Genomic DNA, 18,697 nt, shown 5'->3' with positions numbered 1-18,697 from the left:
ACATGGAGAGAGAAGTTCTGTTTGAAGGTTGTTGCAGAATCCTCATTCCTTTCAACAACTTGATGGATTCGATTTCACAGCTAAACAACCTCGGGATGTCACCTCTTATATTCGAGATGATGGTGAGAGCCACAAAAGATAAGTTGTTGTTTTTGGGGCAATGTTCAAGATTACTGTCAGTCAAACTCGGTTGGATATGAACTGTGAAGAAGTGGAGCACCATACAGTCCATCCGGTTCATCTGGTTTGGCCTTAAGCAATGGAGAGAGAGCTAGGGAGGCGATGGACAATACTTTTGCAACAAGAGCCTTCAAGGATGTAAGTACCATATTAATCACTACTGAAGCTTTAATGGACCTTTTCAAAGCAGACTGTTTGGCACTGACCAGTCATGTGCTGGAACAAGGGGTCACAGATGCTGATGGTATTGTCAGAAGTTGGGTTGGGTCTTTTGACGGTTTCGCTTCATCCAAACTATGGGCTGGAATAGCGTCTAGCTTATGCATGTCAGAGAGCAGTTAGCTCAATCCAAGGAAAAGGGTCAGGGCGTTTGGTAAAAGTCATTTCTAAACAACACACAGTCATCCCTAGCAGATATACAACATAGGACCATTGTATATGAATCCGTAGGACAATTGATTTTGTGGCAATGGTCCATGTATCATTGACCACATGATCATTTTTATGAGCTGCGATAGTGTCATTGATAATAAACCAGGTTTTAGAACATAGTCAATTGAATTATGAGGAAAATGAATAAAGGCTGTACCCCAAGTATATATTCTTGTCCCAGCTGAAACCCCAGTTGATTGCGACAGTGCTCTGCCATGTAGTGTCTGCTTTTTGAGGTGGCGTTTTGTATGCGACTCTGTCAATATAGGTTACTTCTCATTCGAACACTCCGAGCTATAGGCCTACCATCACAACGAGGTAAGATTATAAAGCTGAGGTTGTCCTCAAGTGGAATACCAGTATGATCTCATCCAGGAAGACAATAGACCCGATTTGCTTTGAGTGAGGGCAGAATACAATGCAGCTGTCTCATAAGTCCACTAAATAGGCTTCGATCCGCTACGCTAAGGGGCCAGGCTGGTACGAGAGGGTTTTTTTTACAGGTAGGTTCGTACCATTGTGTACATTGACAGCCAATCAAAGGTCTCATCGAAAATAATTAAATAAATGAAAAAAAGCAATAAAAACAAAAAGGGTCCTTCCGAGATTCGAACTCGCATCGGACCATTTGTCAATGTGCATCGTTGATCTTGTTTACTGACCAACAACACGTGCGTTTCTTACTTGATGACGTCAGGCGAAGTCACTGAGCTCTGATTGGCCGTCAATGTACACAATGGTACGAACCCACCTGTAAAAAAAAACTCGCGGCTGGGACAGGTCTTAGAGTGAAGATCGTTTTTGATTCAGGCAACTTGGGGTTTAAACACACGACACATCTACAAATGAAGGAGAGTCTAATATCCTTACAATATTGATTGAAAAAGTAAAAACATGATCGTATTTTCACCGAGAGTGAGATTTATTCAGCAATACTTCAACGTTTCCAAAAGTACAAACAATGTATACATTTATCACAGATGTGAGAAAAGGCAGTCAACACCGGCCAGAAACTACCATTCTATAAACCCTCTTTTGTTGGTAGGAGCCAATAATTTTTAATAAAACAAAGGCAGGAAAAGAGGTGCGATCCAAAATCAGTTATGGACACAAACGGGAAAGATTTTGCAGTTTATTGGACGCATTAAGATTACAGTGGTACGAAATCAGATTCAACACCCACGCCCCCCTGTGGACTCAAAGCAAACCAAATATCGTCTGTGAAGCCCAGAAGTCTATTAGTTCGAGTGGCAACCTGTAGATGGCTCCCCAATCGCATTTGAGATCGTCAATGATGAACGAGAAACTGGTTTCGGCGTCACCGTGTATATGCGATAGCAGGATCTGGGAAATGTTATGAAATCCGTGTAAACACGGTCAAAGGGCTGAAAGAGTTAAACTGGACGGAAAAGATGTCTTGAAAACTTCAATAATACAAGACCAAATCATATCGACACATAAATCGAGTTGACACATAAATTGAAACAATAAAGGGGGTTATAACATCACATTTCTGCTGATGTGTACTGTAGATCATACATGTTGTAACCAACTATTGATGTCAGACCTAGAAAGCAAATTTTATATTAAATTTGTACCCCACTGACTGGTGCATTGTGCACAACACAACTAGGGACGGGAAAGATTATCAGTGCTCATCATAAAGTTCCTAATAATACTATTACTATACATGTACCTGACAGGATGGAAAATTATCGAATATTTAAAAATAAAATTTGCAGATAAGATAGTACCTCAACAAAAGCAAGTCCATTGAGTACAAATATGCACTGACAAACTTAAAATGACATGCATTAGAATGCAGTCATCAAGGCAAGATGGAAGGGCAGAAAACATCGAGAATCCTCAGCAGACATGGATGTGTGCTATTAATAGAATCCTTGCCCTCCCCCTTCTGAATGAGATTAAGGAGACACACAACAGCACGATGAGAATATACATGTAGCCATGACAAACAAAGATAAAGTTACAAAACAGTGCCCAGAAGTACAATCCATGTTTGCAGTAACAGCGGCGTTAAATCTAAATGCCATTGTTGTAAATGTTACTTGATACGGCTTCGTTAAACTTGGAGTTGTCTCCTACATAGGTGGACAGTAGCCTATGGTGGACTCCAGTAGAGTTACGATGCCAGTGATGATACCGATACTAACACAGATTGAACAAGTGAGCCTAGATCTATCAGCTTGAGAACTTTCTTCCTTTTTCAAGTATCATACACTGTAGGCTGGAAGGCCTGGCAAGAATTAGAACCATTGCTGAGCTGCAACAGGCTTCTCTACGGAAGTAAAACACAAAACTATGATTTGAGTTGCTGGACCGACATCTGAATATGTATTGTCTTTTGGAGAAGGTGTCAAATGCATTCAGCAACATTCAACTCCGAGAAACATTCCCAATGTTGACTGAATTTGACATCTTCAAATGTTGCCAATTATCGGTGACAAAAGCCAGAGTAAAATTCTGAGATAACAACAGGCTTAAAGTAGGTATATGGACGGAAATTCATGATCACAGACAATGCAATAAATAACATTAAAATCTTAAATGTATTTACAATTAATTAATCAATCAATCAATAATCGAAATCAATCAATAATCGAATTCAAATGTATCAATTTGACCATTTCATCATTTCAGGGCAGAATTCTTCACAGAGATATGAAATGAGACTGAGGCCTCAATGTTGAGTTAGCGAGACACAAACTATAAACACTCTATAGTTTAAACACATTAAATTAGAATACTTATTTACACAAATATATTTAAATGCACATCAACAGTTGCAGAGTTCTATCAAATGCACAACATTTCTCTGAAAAAGCCTGTGGTGAAAAGTGCCCTAATTGTCACCAGTATGTCCACTGAAGACAATCTGAGGAGCCATTACAGTGACCAGCTAACTTGGTTGGCTGGCTCCTCCAAGAGACTTCTCTAGCCTTTATGAGTAACAACTAAAGCATGACACGATTCTGAGAACACTTACCCCTCAAAACACATGCATGTGATCTCTTTGAGACACATACATAATACAACTGCATGGTTGATTGTCGGTGACATACTCTCTCAGATCTTTCCCACTCTGGGACTTTACCTGTACCAAGCCAATTTGGGAAAGAGCTGTGGCTCCAAACCGGATTAGCTTTCTTTATAATGGATCCAACCCCAAACCCTTCTTCTTTTTCGATTTCTTTGACGTCGGTTGTAGCGAGCTCAACCTTGGTGGCTTTCTCATGGGCATCTCATCCACGCCCAGTTGCCCGTGAACTTGGGCAGCCTGCAAGGCCCGACTGGGTGGCTCATCATCCCAATCCCTCGTCTGGTGATGGCGTCCATTTAGCAGATGTGGTGGGGGTCCTACGCCGTTCATGTGGCCATTGAAAGACATATCTGTGAGAAAGAATCAAAAAATCAACAACAGCAAAAACAGTTTAGCCCACTTCGCCAAGAATAAACCTGGCTGTATCAAGTCTGATATGTTCAATTACATGTAGACACCAATCTCCTCATACATGTACCGTGTAAGACCTTTGGAGTATGTCTTCACTATACTAGCAAACTTAAGATTCTAGCTCTAGTGTAAGTAAGCAAATGTTATGCTCTATCTGAAGCTCATATTGTAAAGCGATGATATTGATGGTGACAACCATTCACAAAGAAATAGTGCTAATATTTGTCATTAAAGCAGCCGATGTTGAACATGCTGAAAAATAATGTGTGGTCACTGAAGCCAGTAAGTGTTAAAGCCTTCAGCACAGGAATGTTATGAGCAGAGCATCATCAGATATCTAAGTGCAGGGAGCTTTGAGTCTTGATAGAACATGTATTGGCAGTGTAAACGTGTCATGATGATATGTACAGAAGCGTGAACATAAACTTTTCATTTCCTTTGCAGTTATAGTTTCAAAAACAAAGCAACTGAAAATGTTATGCCCTCCAAGCAAAAATAGATGCAAACATATCTATTTTTGTCACCTACCTGAAGTTTGTATTGGTGGAGGGGGAGAAGGTGGAGGAAAGTCATAGTCTGGGGAGATAGAAGGGGCACATATATCGATTACAAAGGAGGCCGGAGGGACCGATCACTCAATCATAGTCTAGACTACAGCGGAGATTAAAGGAGTTTGGAATAATTTTACAGAAAATGTGTGAGGAGAGGGATATTGTGTATTGTTTGGAAAAGAGCTGGGGGTGATAAAACCATTAACTTGCACGAAACTCCAAATTTCATGTCTTTGACCCAAGTTGGACGGTCCTATGGACCCTCTGGTAAAACAACAATTAAGAGTCCTTTTCAGAATTTCGGAACTGGAAATGAACCACTCCAGAGCACTGTACATAGATAGATAATTCAGAGGGGTGGCTTAACATGAAGTTTTAAGTTACAAATCTTACCAGATCTTGTTTCTTGAGTTTCGCTAAGCAGCTTATTTGCTCGCTTTGGTGTAAAGTAGTTCCCAGCAACATCTTCATTCCTCCGATGAAGCATCTGTTTGTATCTATCATCTTCCCCATTCTCTCCATTCACCCTGGCATATGATGGACCTCTCCTCTGATCAACTGGTCGCCCTCCTGGCATCACACCTGAAAAACAATCAACAGATGTCAACGTTTTGGGGGAGACTGGTCTCCTTAGCTCTGGCTGACTACCAGACTTTTAGAGAAAATAGCAATAAATGATTAGTTGTCTTGCTCATGGACACAGCGGTTTAGCAGTGGTAGGCCTATCAATTGCCCAACCTAAGGCCCTCTTTCATGAGCCAAGCAATCCAACCAATACTTCACTGATCCAAGTGTTCAAAGGATGGGACTGACTGGTGTAAAAAGTTACCTGCAGGAGGCAGTGATGTCTTCTCTATCATCAACTGTGGCAGAGCCCATCGCTGCTCTGCCTCATCCCATTTGCATTCTGCCCGGATTTTATCAAGATTGCTGTAGTTACTGTCCCGCCGTACGCAGGGGTGGATCTTATCAATGATTGCTTGGAGTAGTTGCACCTGGCGCTCTTGTTTACGGATTGTGTCCAGGTAGTCGATGCGGTCAAATTCAAATTCTGATTGCAAGTCTATGATGTCTCTTCTGAAACCTTCAGTCTGTAACAACAATGGCTTAGACTTAAGAAAATATCTGCGATAATAACAGTTGTGTCAATTGGTTTTCTAATGTCGCCATAAAAATGTGCTCATTGAAACTTTCCAACAAATGGTCATATTCTTTACTTTATCGAACAGCTTTTGTGTCTGACTCTTGATAGTGATCAAGATAGTACCTTCTTTTTCTCCTTTTCCATCAACTTATTCTTGTATTTGAGCTCATCAGCGATAGAATCAAATATCCCCTCCATGATACCATCATCCTCCAGGTTTGAATTGGCCTCTGAAATGGAACAAGAAAATGATGATGAACATTCTATCGTGCTTGTCCCAGCCACGAGTCTTATCATGTGCTTTTCCTGAGATTATTACTATCTCAGTCTCTAGGCAAGTGGCAGCATCCCTGTTTCCAGTATTCACCTGGCACTAACTAGCAAAGATTCTTGAACCCTCGGATGATACAATAAAGGTACGGAGGCATCACCAAGGGTGAAACATGGGCCAGTCAGCTTGGCTGAGCGGCCACTTTTCCAACAACTGATCTTCTCTACTTCTCGCTGAAGTTTTGTAAGTAACAGCTACTCACCAGCCAGTTTCTTGCGTCTCTCCTCTGCATGGCGTTTCTTCTTGGTTCTTCTTTCCTTGACCTCTGCGTTGTTCGCAGCTTCACCACCAACCATCTTACGCTGCAGATCTTGTAGTCTGTTCAAACAGAAATAAAGCATGAAACGTGATACAGAGTGTCTTATCTCCAATAACATTCCCTTGGGACTCTGGCTGCAGTACTCCCAAATAACTCATGTAGGTTTCCTGTTTCACTCACAAAAGTAGCAGTACTGGTATCAATCTATTAAAATTGATAATTGAAAAATGAATAAAGTCAATTATGATTAAAGAGTTATGATCAAAGACTTGAGAAATGAAAGAAGTGATCATGTTGATTTAGTTTTTATGGAATAGAAACAATGAAATGTTTTTTAAATTCTTGATATATTTTCAATAGCTCGACACACTATGGAAAGTAACACTGGGATACATTGGAAATGAGCCAATGGTACCAGGGTACTCTTTCCAGGCAATGTGTAATTACGAAATACTGGTCTGCTTTCCCTTAAATTTTTAAAGATTTTAATGAAAACTAAGAGGTGTCAAAACGCTAGAAAAACATGCAAGTGAAATTATCTGAAGCATATTTAGGAAAAAAGATGTAAAAATATTTTTGAATATCTTTAGAATCTTTACTTATTTTGCTCCTGACTTACTTTGAATAGGCTCTAGAAAGAGAGATAGATGTACAGGGTCAGTCTGGTGCAGTTTGAATTCATTCTTAGAAGCAGACGCCAATATGTGAAACAGTCACAACAATGAATGAGTTGCATTTACTCGAAGAAGAGTTTGTGCATTGTGAGGATAGACACGAAGAGCCAGATTTAAAAATCAATGATAGTATTTGTGCTATTCTCTTGAATTGCCATCGTTCTGGGTGCAGACGTTTTGGATTCACTCAGTTGTAACCTACCTTTCATACTCCTGCTGAAGTCTGCATCATTTCATATTGGCAAAAGCAAAAGCGAAGGATAAGATTCCTATTTTTCAATATTCACTCAGTTGACCTGACATGGTGGCAGCGGCTGGCTCATAGACCTAAAGCTTTCATCAGGGAAACCATAACATTCAACTTCTGTGTTGGACTTTTTTGCCCCCGACTGCCACAGTATTAGGAACCAATTGACCACAATAAAGGTGTGAGTATGTGAGAGGGCGGGGTACAGTATACGTCTGTTATAGACACCAATCATGCTGATTACCTCTTCATGAAAACTCTAGTCTTGGCACTCTTGCCTGCCTTATTACCCCTAGACGACCTACCACTGAACCACAAATAAACAAAGGTTAGTCGGCACTCAGAGTATCAGCAAAACTAATCAAAATATTAGCAGTTTTAGCAACAAACATTATCTAGCTATTTTCCGTAAAGGTGACAAAGGTTCACCAGTTCCTGACCAATGCCGATATCTTATTTTCTTACCGTTTCATCGCTTCCTCGTGTTGAAGCATAATAGTAGCCGGATCACCATTTCTTACAATCGGTACTTGTGTCTTCGTCGTGCCAAGATGGACGGCTCTTTGGGCAGCCAGCTCTAGTGGCACATCAGTTTCAACCCCCTGAAGAAGAAGAAGATTTAAAGTTACTAAAATGGAGAATCTACATTACTTTTCAAAACAAACAATTGAGCAAAATCGAACAAAAAAATTTCAGTCAAAAAAGTTTTGGGACTGATGATGTTGGTTCATTTTGAGCAGAAAAAAAAAGTGAAAAAAATATTTGGACTAAGAATTTTTTTTTTAATTCAGAAACATTTTCAAAGTCAAAAAAGTTTTTGGGACTGATGATGTTGGTTCATTTCGAGCAGAAAAAACAAAGTGAAAAAAATATTTGGACTTAGAAATTTTTTCAAAAAAAATGGCTTACTTTAAATATATTTACAGAGCAAGGGCAGTACAATCAAAAGGAGGGTATTGTCTCTAAACAGAACTAGTAGATAGATCACAAAATGCATGGGGATGGAGAAGTACATGTATGGATTTCACACAAAAGATTGAAAAGCATGAAAATTCACGAAAAGTTAGCTTAAATCTTTGGACACACTGATTATAGGAGACAGAGAAGTTAAGTCCACCTGCCTCTAGTTGAGTCCAGTCAATACTGGCTGCTAGCAATTGGTTAATAATCTGAAGACAACAAGATTATATCACACACGGTACAAAAAGATACATAACACTGAGACTTTTAGCCAGTTTTGCTAAAGGAGGAAATAAAGCAGAAGGGGTTCTATTGTTAGTCTAGATATCTTGGTAGATCAGGTCTTGAGGAGATGTTAGGCTCACGAAACTATTTTGTTAGGTCTTGAGGAGCGGTTAAGGATAAATCCACACAATCATTGAACCACCTGCCTCAAGCTGACTTGGGTCATAACCGGCTGCTATCAACTGGTCCTTCTGCTCTTGGGTGAGGGTTGGTGGGGGGACGGAGCCGTCTGTGGCCTGCGTCTGTGACCCTGATGCACCAGGCAATGGAATGGGCAACACAACAACCGTGCCATCTGGCTGGACTAGCTTCGTGTACTCCTGCTTCTCTTTGTCTCCATCCACACCTTTCTGCTCACTGTCCGCTGCTTTTGCGGCATGAGCCTGCTGGGTTCCACTTGCAACTGCAGATGAGCTGGCTGGGGTATTTCCTTCATTTATCACTCTGGCAACACCAGGCAAAGGAACTGGGACCAAAATGATGGAACCATCTGCTTGAACCACCTCTGTGTACTCCTGCTTGTTGGCTTCTTTTCCACTCTCGGCATCTGTTGCACCAGCTTTGGTTTTATCAGCAGAAGTGCTGGCCTGCTGGGTTGTGTTCGCAGTGGTTGCTGCATCTTGGGCCTTGGCTCGAGTCGCAGACCCCGCGATCCCAGGCAAAGCGATAGGGACTAAAATGATACTTCCATCATCTTGTACCACCCGTTCACACTGCTGCTCATCCACTTCTTGACTGCTTTCTGGTTCTGTCCCCGTCTTCGACTCGGCAGCAGAAGTACCACCATCCTTACCAGCAGCTGCAGCAGACGTACTTTCATGGGCTTGCCCTTCAACCACACTGGCTGATTCACCAGGTAATGGAAGAGGAACTAAAACAACAATACCGTCTGCACGAACCATCCGTTTATATTTTGTCTGATCCAAATCCTTGCCGTCAACAATGTTGGTGGAAGTGGAATCGGTCACAGCACTTGAAGCTTCCTGGCCACTTGTTGCTCCCTTAGCCCCCTTTGCTCCCTTAGGACTCTTCTCTCCCTTGCCTTTGATAGGGGCCAAACTACCTTTCTTTGGTTGACTTGTATCAGGGAGATTAAGTACTTGAGTTTGCTTGTCACCAGGCAATGGAATAGGAACAAGAACAACAGTCCCGTCTTCTTTTATGATCCGCTCATATTTTTGTTCCTGATATTTTGAAATATAAATATTGGTGTAAACATCAACAAATAACATTAATACAACCCCAGAATAAAAAAATTCAAATCCAGAAATAAACATAGACATGACAATTTGGTACCTCCCCAATATCACTTGAAGACTGCTACTGCAAAATGAGTAAGCCACTTCTAACTTCTAAGCAAAGCTAAGCGAGGTTTATGAAATATCAGACTTTATCCATCTGCAATACATACCATGTTTCTATCATTGCTCGAGACACTTTCTAATTCACCTCTACCATCATCCGCACCTGAAAGTTCAAAAATAGTTCAATTATTCCTTTCTCATTCCATCCTTGACCTAAGCCATAATATCTCACCATTCTGAGTCTTGTAGTCAACATATCCAATCTTCTCTCTGCCATTGCAGCCCAGTTTTGCCAACACATCAAGTTACACATTACAGATACTTGGTGCGGGATCTTTAGCCTGCCTTGGCATATCATAGACTGAGGTGGAAACTTTGAAGAGTAAGCCTGGAGCTGCCTTTTGGTTCAGTAAGGAACACACGCAATCACCTTTTCCATCCTCATCATATTCGTCTTCATCGAGGACGACAGTGCCTTCTTCCAGAGTGTGGACATGATGGCTCGATGCCTGCTGGGCATGGTGGGCCTTGGATCCACCGATGATCACAGACGCCGCTACAGTCCCCTCATCAATGCTCTCACGCTTCCGCCCTGAATACAGGAATACGATAGGTCAAAACTAAGGTTTAGACGCCCAAACCTTTTGATGAGTTTTTCTCTTCAATCTGAAAATACTCTGTGGTGTTGATTGAATAAATCGTAAAACAGGCTTTTTATATGATATGAAGTTAGGTTTAGTTGTCAGCTAAGTTTGGGAATGCGTTTACAACTTTTTTCAGCTTAACCATGAGATTATTAGATAAGCTAAATAGACCCCTAAAAGCTCTCTCAGGGACAGCATTTCTACTTTACTACAAATATCATTGCAGATGAGCAAACTGTTGAAAGTAACTGGCAATAATTCCAAACTTATAAAAAGCAGCAGATTTTGGTTAACCGTAAAACAAAGAGAAAATTGAACAATTGCAAAAACTAAACCCAAGATTTGGAACAGCTATTAATGTTTATAACAGGTTACAGTAATCATCATCACAACATTGTAATAACATTATTATAGGTCAATCAAGTGTTTCTTAAAAAATCATTGTGTACAGTATCTCTAATCAGGCAATCAGTGAAAACTTGCATTGAAGGTGCAAAAAACTGACCCAAACTTGTCAAATACTCTACTCTCATTTCTATTTACGTCTACATTCGTATGAGGAAAGTATATGTTTGGGGAGGGGGCATGTGCAGTATCAATCCACAGTGGACAGGGCCACTCACAGATATTTTGGTTCCAAGAAAAAGACAAAGTTGGCCCAGGGCCCAGTTTCATTGAGCATGTCATCCCGTAGGAGAAAACACACAAGGGTTAGGTTTAGGTAAACACATGTTATCCCTGACCGCTTCTTTTTATGGAAATGCTGATCAAGGGATCGGATTGATAAACTGTCTTCCTTCATAATGTCTCCATGTTATTTTCCCCTAAAGGTATTTGTGATCGGATCCAGTATGCATGAACAAATAGATATTATTTGCTCAGCTTTGTTCAAATATATTCATACATCGTCTAATCTTTTTTCTGTCGATGGCACAGTGTCGTAGAACTCAATAGTTATGAATTCAATTAATTGGAAATTTCTATAATTTCTGGAATGTCTAGAGACTTGGTATGGGGTAGGCAGACAGAGGGATGCGTGCCACTGATAGTCTTCACATGTCATGGCAATTTGAGGAAGAGGGAGTGAGTTGTTGCAACAGGTTATGCTAGTTGAGGTCATCTTTTGAACACAGCTAGAGGAACAGGGGGGTGGGAGAGTTAGGAATTGTGTCGTTGTTAAAGAACACCAAGCACTTGTTGTGGATGTGATTATGCTGTAAAAGATAGCAGTTATAATCAAAAGTCAATTTGTGAATTTGTCCCAGTTATGATACCGAGGGTGATCATTTAACAGGTCTATGAAGAAAAGTAACTTAGGCTAAAGTCCTGTCACAAGCAAAGAGCACAAATGTATCAGGTCCACCGGTATCATACCCTTGGAGCTAAATCACTGTCAGTGGTAACAATAGGAGGTGTTCAAGAATGATATTATCAAAGGTCATGTTGTGAAATGCAGGGTGCATCAAAGTACCAGCAGTGAGGAAAATATGGAACAACCTACCAGTGTTCTCCATCAGTTTGAGTAAGTTGGGCCCCCTGTAATTATGGTCTGAGATAAGCAAGACCAGGTCACCCAAGTTGCTTCAAACAAATCACAGAGAACACTGAATTGCAAAAGTGATCAGATTAGGAAGGTAAAATGATGGAAACAAGAAAATCATTCAAACGAAGCAGAAACACAATCTGTGCATGTTTCACCCACTTTCTTCCTCGGTCAAATCTTGTTGTTGTTGTTGTTGTTGTTGAGCTACATGCTGAAGCTGGTACTGTTCGTAGCCCTCCTCGCCGAGAACTAAACATTTTCAAAATAAAATCAACACAAGACGGAGTAAGACAAAGTTACAAACAAACAAACCAGCATAATAAACACAGAGAGGAAACCGAGTATTTACAATATCATTATATGGCAAATTTATGATTAACGGACGAAAGGATGATTGTCTTTTTGACATGTGGTGACCTGGCTTTCACAATGAATAGGTTTTCAGTTCAAAATAACTGACTGACAGATTTTATCAACCAACCAAGCAGTGTCAGAATAATGCAATCACTAAAACTTTCAGATAGTTTTGAATACACGGTCAAAGTTAACAAAGTTCTTCATGTAAGATTCTAATATCTGAACACATTTCATATGTTTTTACTAGCCTAGCAGCAAAATCTGTTAATCTGTGACTGAAATCTAAGTGAAACAACTCCTAACCCAAGTTGACTATCCAACATTTCTAAAGTTTAAGGGCTCATTCAATGTCAGGTGAGGTCGTCGTTACACAGGGTGGAGCTGTCAGGGTCAATTATGCAGGGGAATCGAGATTGTTTTGTTACAAGTCATTTTACGAGTAAACAGGGTGGGGCATTTCTGGTGAGGGCATACTTGGGCATGTTATCATCTATCTTCTATGTTGTTATTTTAGCTATGCAAAAGCATGTTTCTTGCAGTGACTTTAACTTAAAGTGCAAATATTTATTCACTGTGTGCAGCCCTGTTTCTACATTTGAAAATCGTTTTCATAGAAACTAAACTAATCTTACTATTGAAAATGAAAAAAAAAGATGTCATCTCACAAAACATTGTATTACATTGTACAGAAAATTGTAATCTGAATACTTATGATAAAGAACCTGTTTTTCATGTGAATCCACCATAATTTCTTGATAGCATATCATTTTTAAAAAGTTCAATACCCTACAGACAAAGAAGGAGAACAAACTAAACACATGTGGGATTGACATTTATGATTTTAGTTTAAGCCAAAGTTCTCATCATTTGATGTCAGCCAAAGCCATTCCACTTGGTGCATTTAAAAACCCCATTTCCTTCAAATATATAGCCTGTACAGAGATGTCCTTTTTTCGTCATTCACCAAATCTTAGATCCAAAAAACTTCTGAGAATGTGTTTTCTCAAACAAATTTGATCTAATTGCCCTTTGAAAATGTCGCTCAAAAATGAAAACCAAATTTTGAAAATATTTCCATGGCTTGGGGTAAACAACTACCTTTCTGACGTGAACAAGAAAATCTAAGTGAAAAAAAAACATTACTGTATGCCCGTGGTTCCATACTTAGAAAAAAATAACTCACTTTGTGGAGCTCCTGCAGATAAGAATAGAGTGAGTAAGAGACAGAAGTATACATGTAGAAAGGACAGAATGGCTAGCGAGTAGAACAGTATCGGTGGTCAAAATACCCCTCAGAGAAAACTCATCAGAAACCATACTAGTTCACGCCTCTAATCCACGCAATGAAAGATGAGAGTGGCTGACACTTCAAGAATGTTGTGTCACAGTTCTAACAGAATAATCTTCTTTAACTTCCTCCATAATGATGGGTTTCAAAATCTCATGAAGCAAGCTTACCTAATCATCTGGGTTCGTTCTTAATACTGATGGGCATTTCACGATTCCGAGGCCAGTCTCTATGCACCCACGCCAGAAAACATAAACTGTACAGCTTTAAACCCTTAACACCAAGCCGAACATATAGCCACACAATATGAAACAAAAGTATCCATTTTAAGTTACAAACACCCAAGAACTTACTTGCGCCAGGCGGAGGGAGATGGTTGTATTTCCCTTCGACGGATGTGATCTTCTCGTCATAGAAACTCCTCAACTTTGACATGTCTTCTTCAAGCTTTGCCTTGGATACTTTCTCAGATTCATACTTTGTCTGCATGTCTTGCAATTCTTTTTCATATTGCTGGAAAAGGAGAGCATTAGATTCAAGTTAGGCATTACTTTCATTGAGAACGTTACTGGACTTACCCACAACATTTTTCATTAGGTATCGAGTCAAAGAAAGACATGCTTTCCAGATGGCTATTGACAAATTTCCGATTTTCAGTTTCTAATCAAATTGATAACGCTATCATTCAAATAATTTACCTCACTAATTCGTGCTTTTTCTTGCTCAATTTCTTCAGAGTAGTCAACCTCAACAACTTTTTCAATGATCTGTTTTTCGGGAGATTTCCTTGGTCCAAGCTGGGCAGCAGCCAGCATCGCAGTGGCTGAAATACAAAGGGACAGCAGTCAGGGCGAGGATGGGCAGATCTAATGATGTATAAAATATTGCGATCGAGTTATACATTTGGCCCATTGTAAAATGTGATATTTTTGTAAGCTGAGGAATTAGTGAGAGAAACAAATCAACTCCTGGTAGTCCATACAGACGACAACCATTTGCACATCATCCTTGTCGAGTCAAGTTCATTACATTAAGATTTGCAAGTACTTACGATCAAGCCCATTTTTGCCCAATAGCATTGCCTTCAGCCTCTCAATCTCCTCCTGATACTCTCGTAGCAAAGCATCCTTAGGATCTTCATTGATCTTGGGCTTGTTTTTGATATTCTTCGCTCGGTTGGCGTAACGAAGAGTACTTAACGTCTCGTCGTAATTATTATCAGCGGGCGATAAGCATGCCGCCATTAGTGTCTTGGTATTCCCGCCAAGGGAATCTTGAAGCAGACGGGTCAGTTTGGAATCACGATACGGGATATGTTTTGATTTCCCGTCGACCAACGCAGAAATGACATTGCCAAGCGCAGACAAGGAGAGATTGATTTTGGTTGCCTCTTTCAAACGATCACCAGTGGCACCTGTGGATGCGAATAAGAACATCATCATACAGTTCAAATTTTCAACCAGATCCAGATGTTCTCCAATTCCTTGCTGTTCCACAGTCATCCAAAACTTCCTGGAAGTCTCCTTTTGTCGTCTCGGTATTCATGGCACAATACAGGGGAGCTGTCAGACTATTCATCTTTACAAGAGAAATGTATCAGAAAACTTAAGAGGTGTCAGTTCAATTAAGAGTCTTCTGCACCAGGCCCTTTATCAGAAAGCAATGCATAATCTCAAATTTCATCTAATATACGTTGCGATTCCCAATCATCACGTACCTGTTTTCGACTGCCTCTCACTGCCAGCCAAATCGACCAGATTCAACTTGCCAGCACGGATGTGCTCCTCACCAGTCTCATCTGCGCGGCACATCTCCAGATTGATTGTAAAGATGGAATGACTCCGAGAAGAATCGGCATTCATCAGTGTTGCACCGGTCGACCGGTTCTTCCATCCGCGCTCCATCAAATTGTCACATTCTCTGACGCTGTTAACGGTATGTTTTGATAAACCTGTAAAAAGAGAACACTTGCATGACGAGCTAAAGTCAGACCCTCAATGGCCTTTGAGAACAACAACACCTTACTTGGTGATTAGACTTTGAGAAAACCAACAGTGTTCCTTGGTGATAAGATTATGAGTGTGAGAACACCAATATTTTAGTGTTCGAGTCAGGCACAGTGTTCCCTTACCTTGGACATAAACCCCTCTCTCAGGGTGCTCCTTCAGCTCTAGTTTCGTTTTGACGTCTTTGCCGAGCAGATCTCGTACATCTTCATTGTAGATTTCCAAATAGGCGGCATGAACCAAGAATTTGGTATCTTCTGTCACAGAGATTGTCTCAAAAATGTGCTCGAAAGCTCTGTTAATTGAAGAAAAGCAATGTTACAGATCCACATTGGATTGATCCATATACGTAGGCTAATGTCACAGATTGATAAATTCAGGTCTGGAGATCGTTTTTCTTCAGCACTCTGTATGTGTAGATAGTTGAAGATGGTGATGAGGACTGACTGAACACTAAAGTCGTAACGGTTTCCTTCTGAGCAAAGTTGAAGATCAGAACAGAAGAACAAAAGATCTTCTCATCAAAGTTGAAGGTCAGAACAGAAGAACAAAAGATCTTCTCATCAAAGGTGAATATCAGAACAGAACATTTTCTGAGCAGGGTTGTGGCATCCAAGGATTTACTTGAGCTGAATTTGCTTAGGTCATATCCAATTGCAATCCCCTCACTACAAAAGTTTCGTCTCACCTCGGAATGATACCACGCTGTGTTTTGGGGTCATGAATTCCCTGCATGGTAAATGACTTTCCACACCCTGTTTGTCCATAGGCAAAGATAGTGCCATTATAACCTTCAGTTACACCCTGGAAGTAGTAAAAGAGCATTTTGCTAGTTCTAGAAAGTAAAGTACTTGAAATGTAATTGTAGTCACAAAGAAATTATGTTTACGACTACAAGACAGTACATGTAATTTGATGCCCTGAATATGCAATCATAGATTAAGGGAACAAAGTTTACCTCCACTAGTGGGTATGCAATATCTGCATAGATGGTTTCGGTTGTAGAATCAATGCTGTATGCCCCATCAAATGTGAACTTTTTAGGTGGTGCCTTTGCATCAGTAGGGTTTCGAATGTTACACTGTCCCAATGGGGTGTCAATGTCCAGAACCATCTTGCAGTTCAGATTTCTCTCCCTCTCATTCATGGGACGGCACCTCACAATTACTTTCACTGCTTCTGCTGCCATTTTGTCGTTGTTTTGCTCTGAAATATAAATATAAGTGTGTTCATTTGGAATTTAGGAGCCAATTTGTCCGGTCTACCTAATGCGCGTCCGGAACAATTTGTGCGTCCGGAGCGCGTCCGGAAGAGAAAGTGCGCGTCCGGAACAATTTCCTATGTAAATATGAACTTAATGTTGCATTAGATGGCTTAAATAGCATTTTAATTCCATGTAGAGAAAATAAAATTGGAAAAAATCTCCTTGGTGACTTTGTGTTTTACAATTTTCAGCGGGGTGATTTGGGTGTTGCACAGCCATCAAATCCCAGTTTACTGACGTTTCTCCTCAACCAATTGTTGTTGCAGTTGTAGAATTTCGATAGTAGCCGTGTTGTAATGGATTAGACTGGTATCTGGTGTCTCAGCACATGGAATGCCGTCAGAGTGTCTTATCATTGTTAATTTCACAAAAAATCAGAATCAAATATGTTATTGAAAATCACTATACAGTCAAAGTGTCAATTAGTGAGATGTGTTCACATTAATATGTAAAGAGCAATCTCTAGTGAACTCACACAACTGTTTGACATGGGGGAGCCCCCCAAACCCCCGTCCTTCTGACATATTTAGCCAGTACATTGGGGGATGAGTCCCCCAAACCCCCCAAAATATATTTTGTGAGAAAAATAAGTGAAAATTGTACTACTTCTTTGATGTGAGTGTATCCTTAAATCCACTGTCATCACTAGATCATTTGATAATAAGCCATAGCTAAATTTAAGTGTAGCCAATTAGAAATTAATCTAAAAAATAAGTCCCCCCCTCCCGGGCCCACTCTGTCGAATGGTAGAAAAACTGGCATTTTTATTTTAATGAATAAGATATATACCCAGGAAAATAATCATTAAGCTCATCTATAGTTGAAGCTCTTAAAACCGCACTGAATTTTGTTGACCCCCTTCCCCCTTCCCCTCGATCCCCTCCCCTCCCCCCTAAAAGCGCAAATTGGCTTCACAATAATTGCTATTGCCCCTTATCCCACGGCACGCAAAGACAAACTCATACCGACTTAGACGACCACAACAGGAGAAGGCGCGTAAGGAAGTTGGGATATGATTATGGCATTAGTAATTAACCACCTCGCTGAAAATTGTAAAATACAAAGTCACCAAAAAGATTTTTTTCAATTTTATTTTCTCTACATGGAATTAAAATGCTATTTAAGCCATCTAATGCAACAATAGGTTCATATTTACATAGGAAATTGTTCCGGACGCGCACTTTCTCTTCCGGACGCGCAAACAGAGTTCCGGACGCACATTAGGTGGACCCAATTTATCCCATTGGATTCTTTGGACTGACAAATGATATATTGTGTTCTACCAGTCTCTGCTCATTCTGTAAAAGTTTCAAAGAAATCGGTAAAAGGATTTTTTTATTATTGTACTGTAGTGCAGCGCCTATAGTATCACTATTGTACTGCGAACGTTTTGACAGTCACTTGGAAACTAAATAAACATCAACACTAACACGATAGGGTGGACTAAAATTGGTAATTGATCGATCGTGAAGACGAGTGTTATCTCGGCGTTGTATTCCACTATCTAAAGCACACGTGTGTATTCCGATTCATCAAGAATCGACTCTTATATAGAGAAAACATTCAGGAATTTCGGAAGTTTTTACAATCGGCAGCCATTTGTAATCAAATCACGTCATGATAATCGGAACTTTTCAGGCGCTGCAGAAGAATTGACTCTGGTATGCCAACATCTCGGCATGAGAACTACTTGTTTTAGCCCAATTAAAAACGTGCGATTGATTTAGCAGTTGAAACACTAAATTTAGCTGTGAAG

General features: G+C 40.2%; 2 protein-coding genes across 4 annotated transcripts in view; one reads left to right on the top strand and one right to left on the bottom strand.

Annotated features, from left to right (window-relative positions):
- Positions 1-285: 285 nt before the first annotated feature.
- The window catches only part of LOC135492037 (phosphatidylinositol 4-phosphate 3-kinase C2 domain-containing subunit alpha-like), a 41,335-nt gene continuing 22,923 nt past the window's right edge, over positions 286-18,697 (top strand). Inside the window, exon 1 of the mRNA XM_064778128.1 lies at positions 286-318. The gene's annotated coding sequence lies outside the window, so the exon portion shown is untranslated. The remainder of the gene's footprint in view (positions 319-18,697) is intronic.
- Positions 1,508-18,561, bottom strand: LOC135492061 (osmotic avoidance abnormal protein 3-like). Of its 3 annotated transcripts, XM_064778198.1 has the most exons (18): positions 18,372-18,561; positions 16,636-16,883; positions 16,366-16,481; positions 15,803-15,972; positions 15,389-15,622; positions 14,723-15,085; positions 14,370-14,494; positions 14,025-14,184; positions 12,186-12,275; positions 10,270-10,431; positions 9,947-10,002; positions 7,756-7,892; positions 6,313-6,428; positions 5,903-6,009; positions 5,465-5,726; positions 5,029-5,217; positions 4,613-4,660; positions 1,508-4,023 (listed from the first exon to the last, which is right to left on the bottom strand). In XM_064778198.1, the coding sequence occupies exons 2-18, from the start codon at positions 16,864-16,866 to the stop codon at positions 3,782-3,784; spliced, it is 2,808 nt and encodes a 935-aa protein (XP_064634268.1). In that variant the 5' UTR covers positions 16,867-16,883; positions 18,372-18,561; the 3' UTR covers positions 1,508-3,781. The 3 variants fall into 3 exon arrangements, with proteins under 3 accessions (XP_064634268.1, XP_064634269.1, XP_064634270.1); XM_064778199.1 differs by lacking the exon at positions 4,613-4,660; XM_064778200.1 differs by lacking the exon at positions 12,186-12,275.

Source organism: Lineus longissimus, chromosome 8, assembly GCF_910592395.1.
Source record: "Lineus longissimus chromosome 8, tnLinLong1.2, whole genome shotgun sequence".
Classification (NCBI taxonomy): Eukaryota; Metazoa; Nemertea; class Pilidiophora; order Heteronemertea; family Lineidae; genus Lineus; species Lineus longissimus.
Note: the sequence above shows the minus strand (reverse complement) of the source record. Positions and strands in the feature narration are given on the sequence as shown.

Excerpts from the sequence above, each read along its gene's own strand:
- LOC135492061 (XM_064778198.1), bottom strand. The coding sequence starts at position 16,866 with ATGGCAGCAGAAGCAGTGAAAGTAATTGTGAGGTGCCGTCCCATGAAT. Across the intron at positions 16,482-16,635 it reads TTGCATACCCACTAGTGGAG|GGTGTAACTGAAGGTTATAA; the intron begins GTAAACTTTGTT and ends TACTACTTCCAG. Across the intron at positions 4,661-5,028 it reads AACTCAAGAAACAAGATCTG|ACTATGACTTTCCTCCACCT; the intron begins GTAAGATTTGTA and ends CTATCTCCCCAG.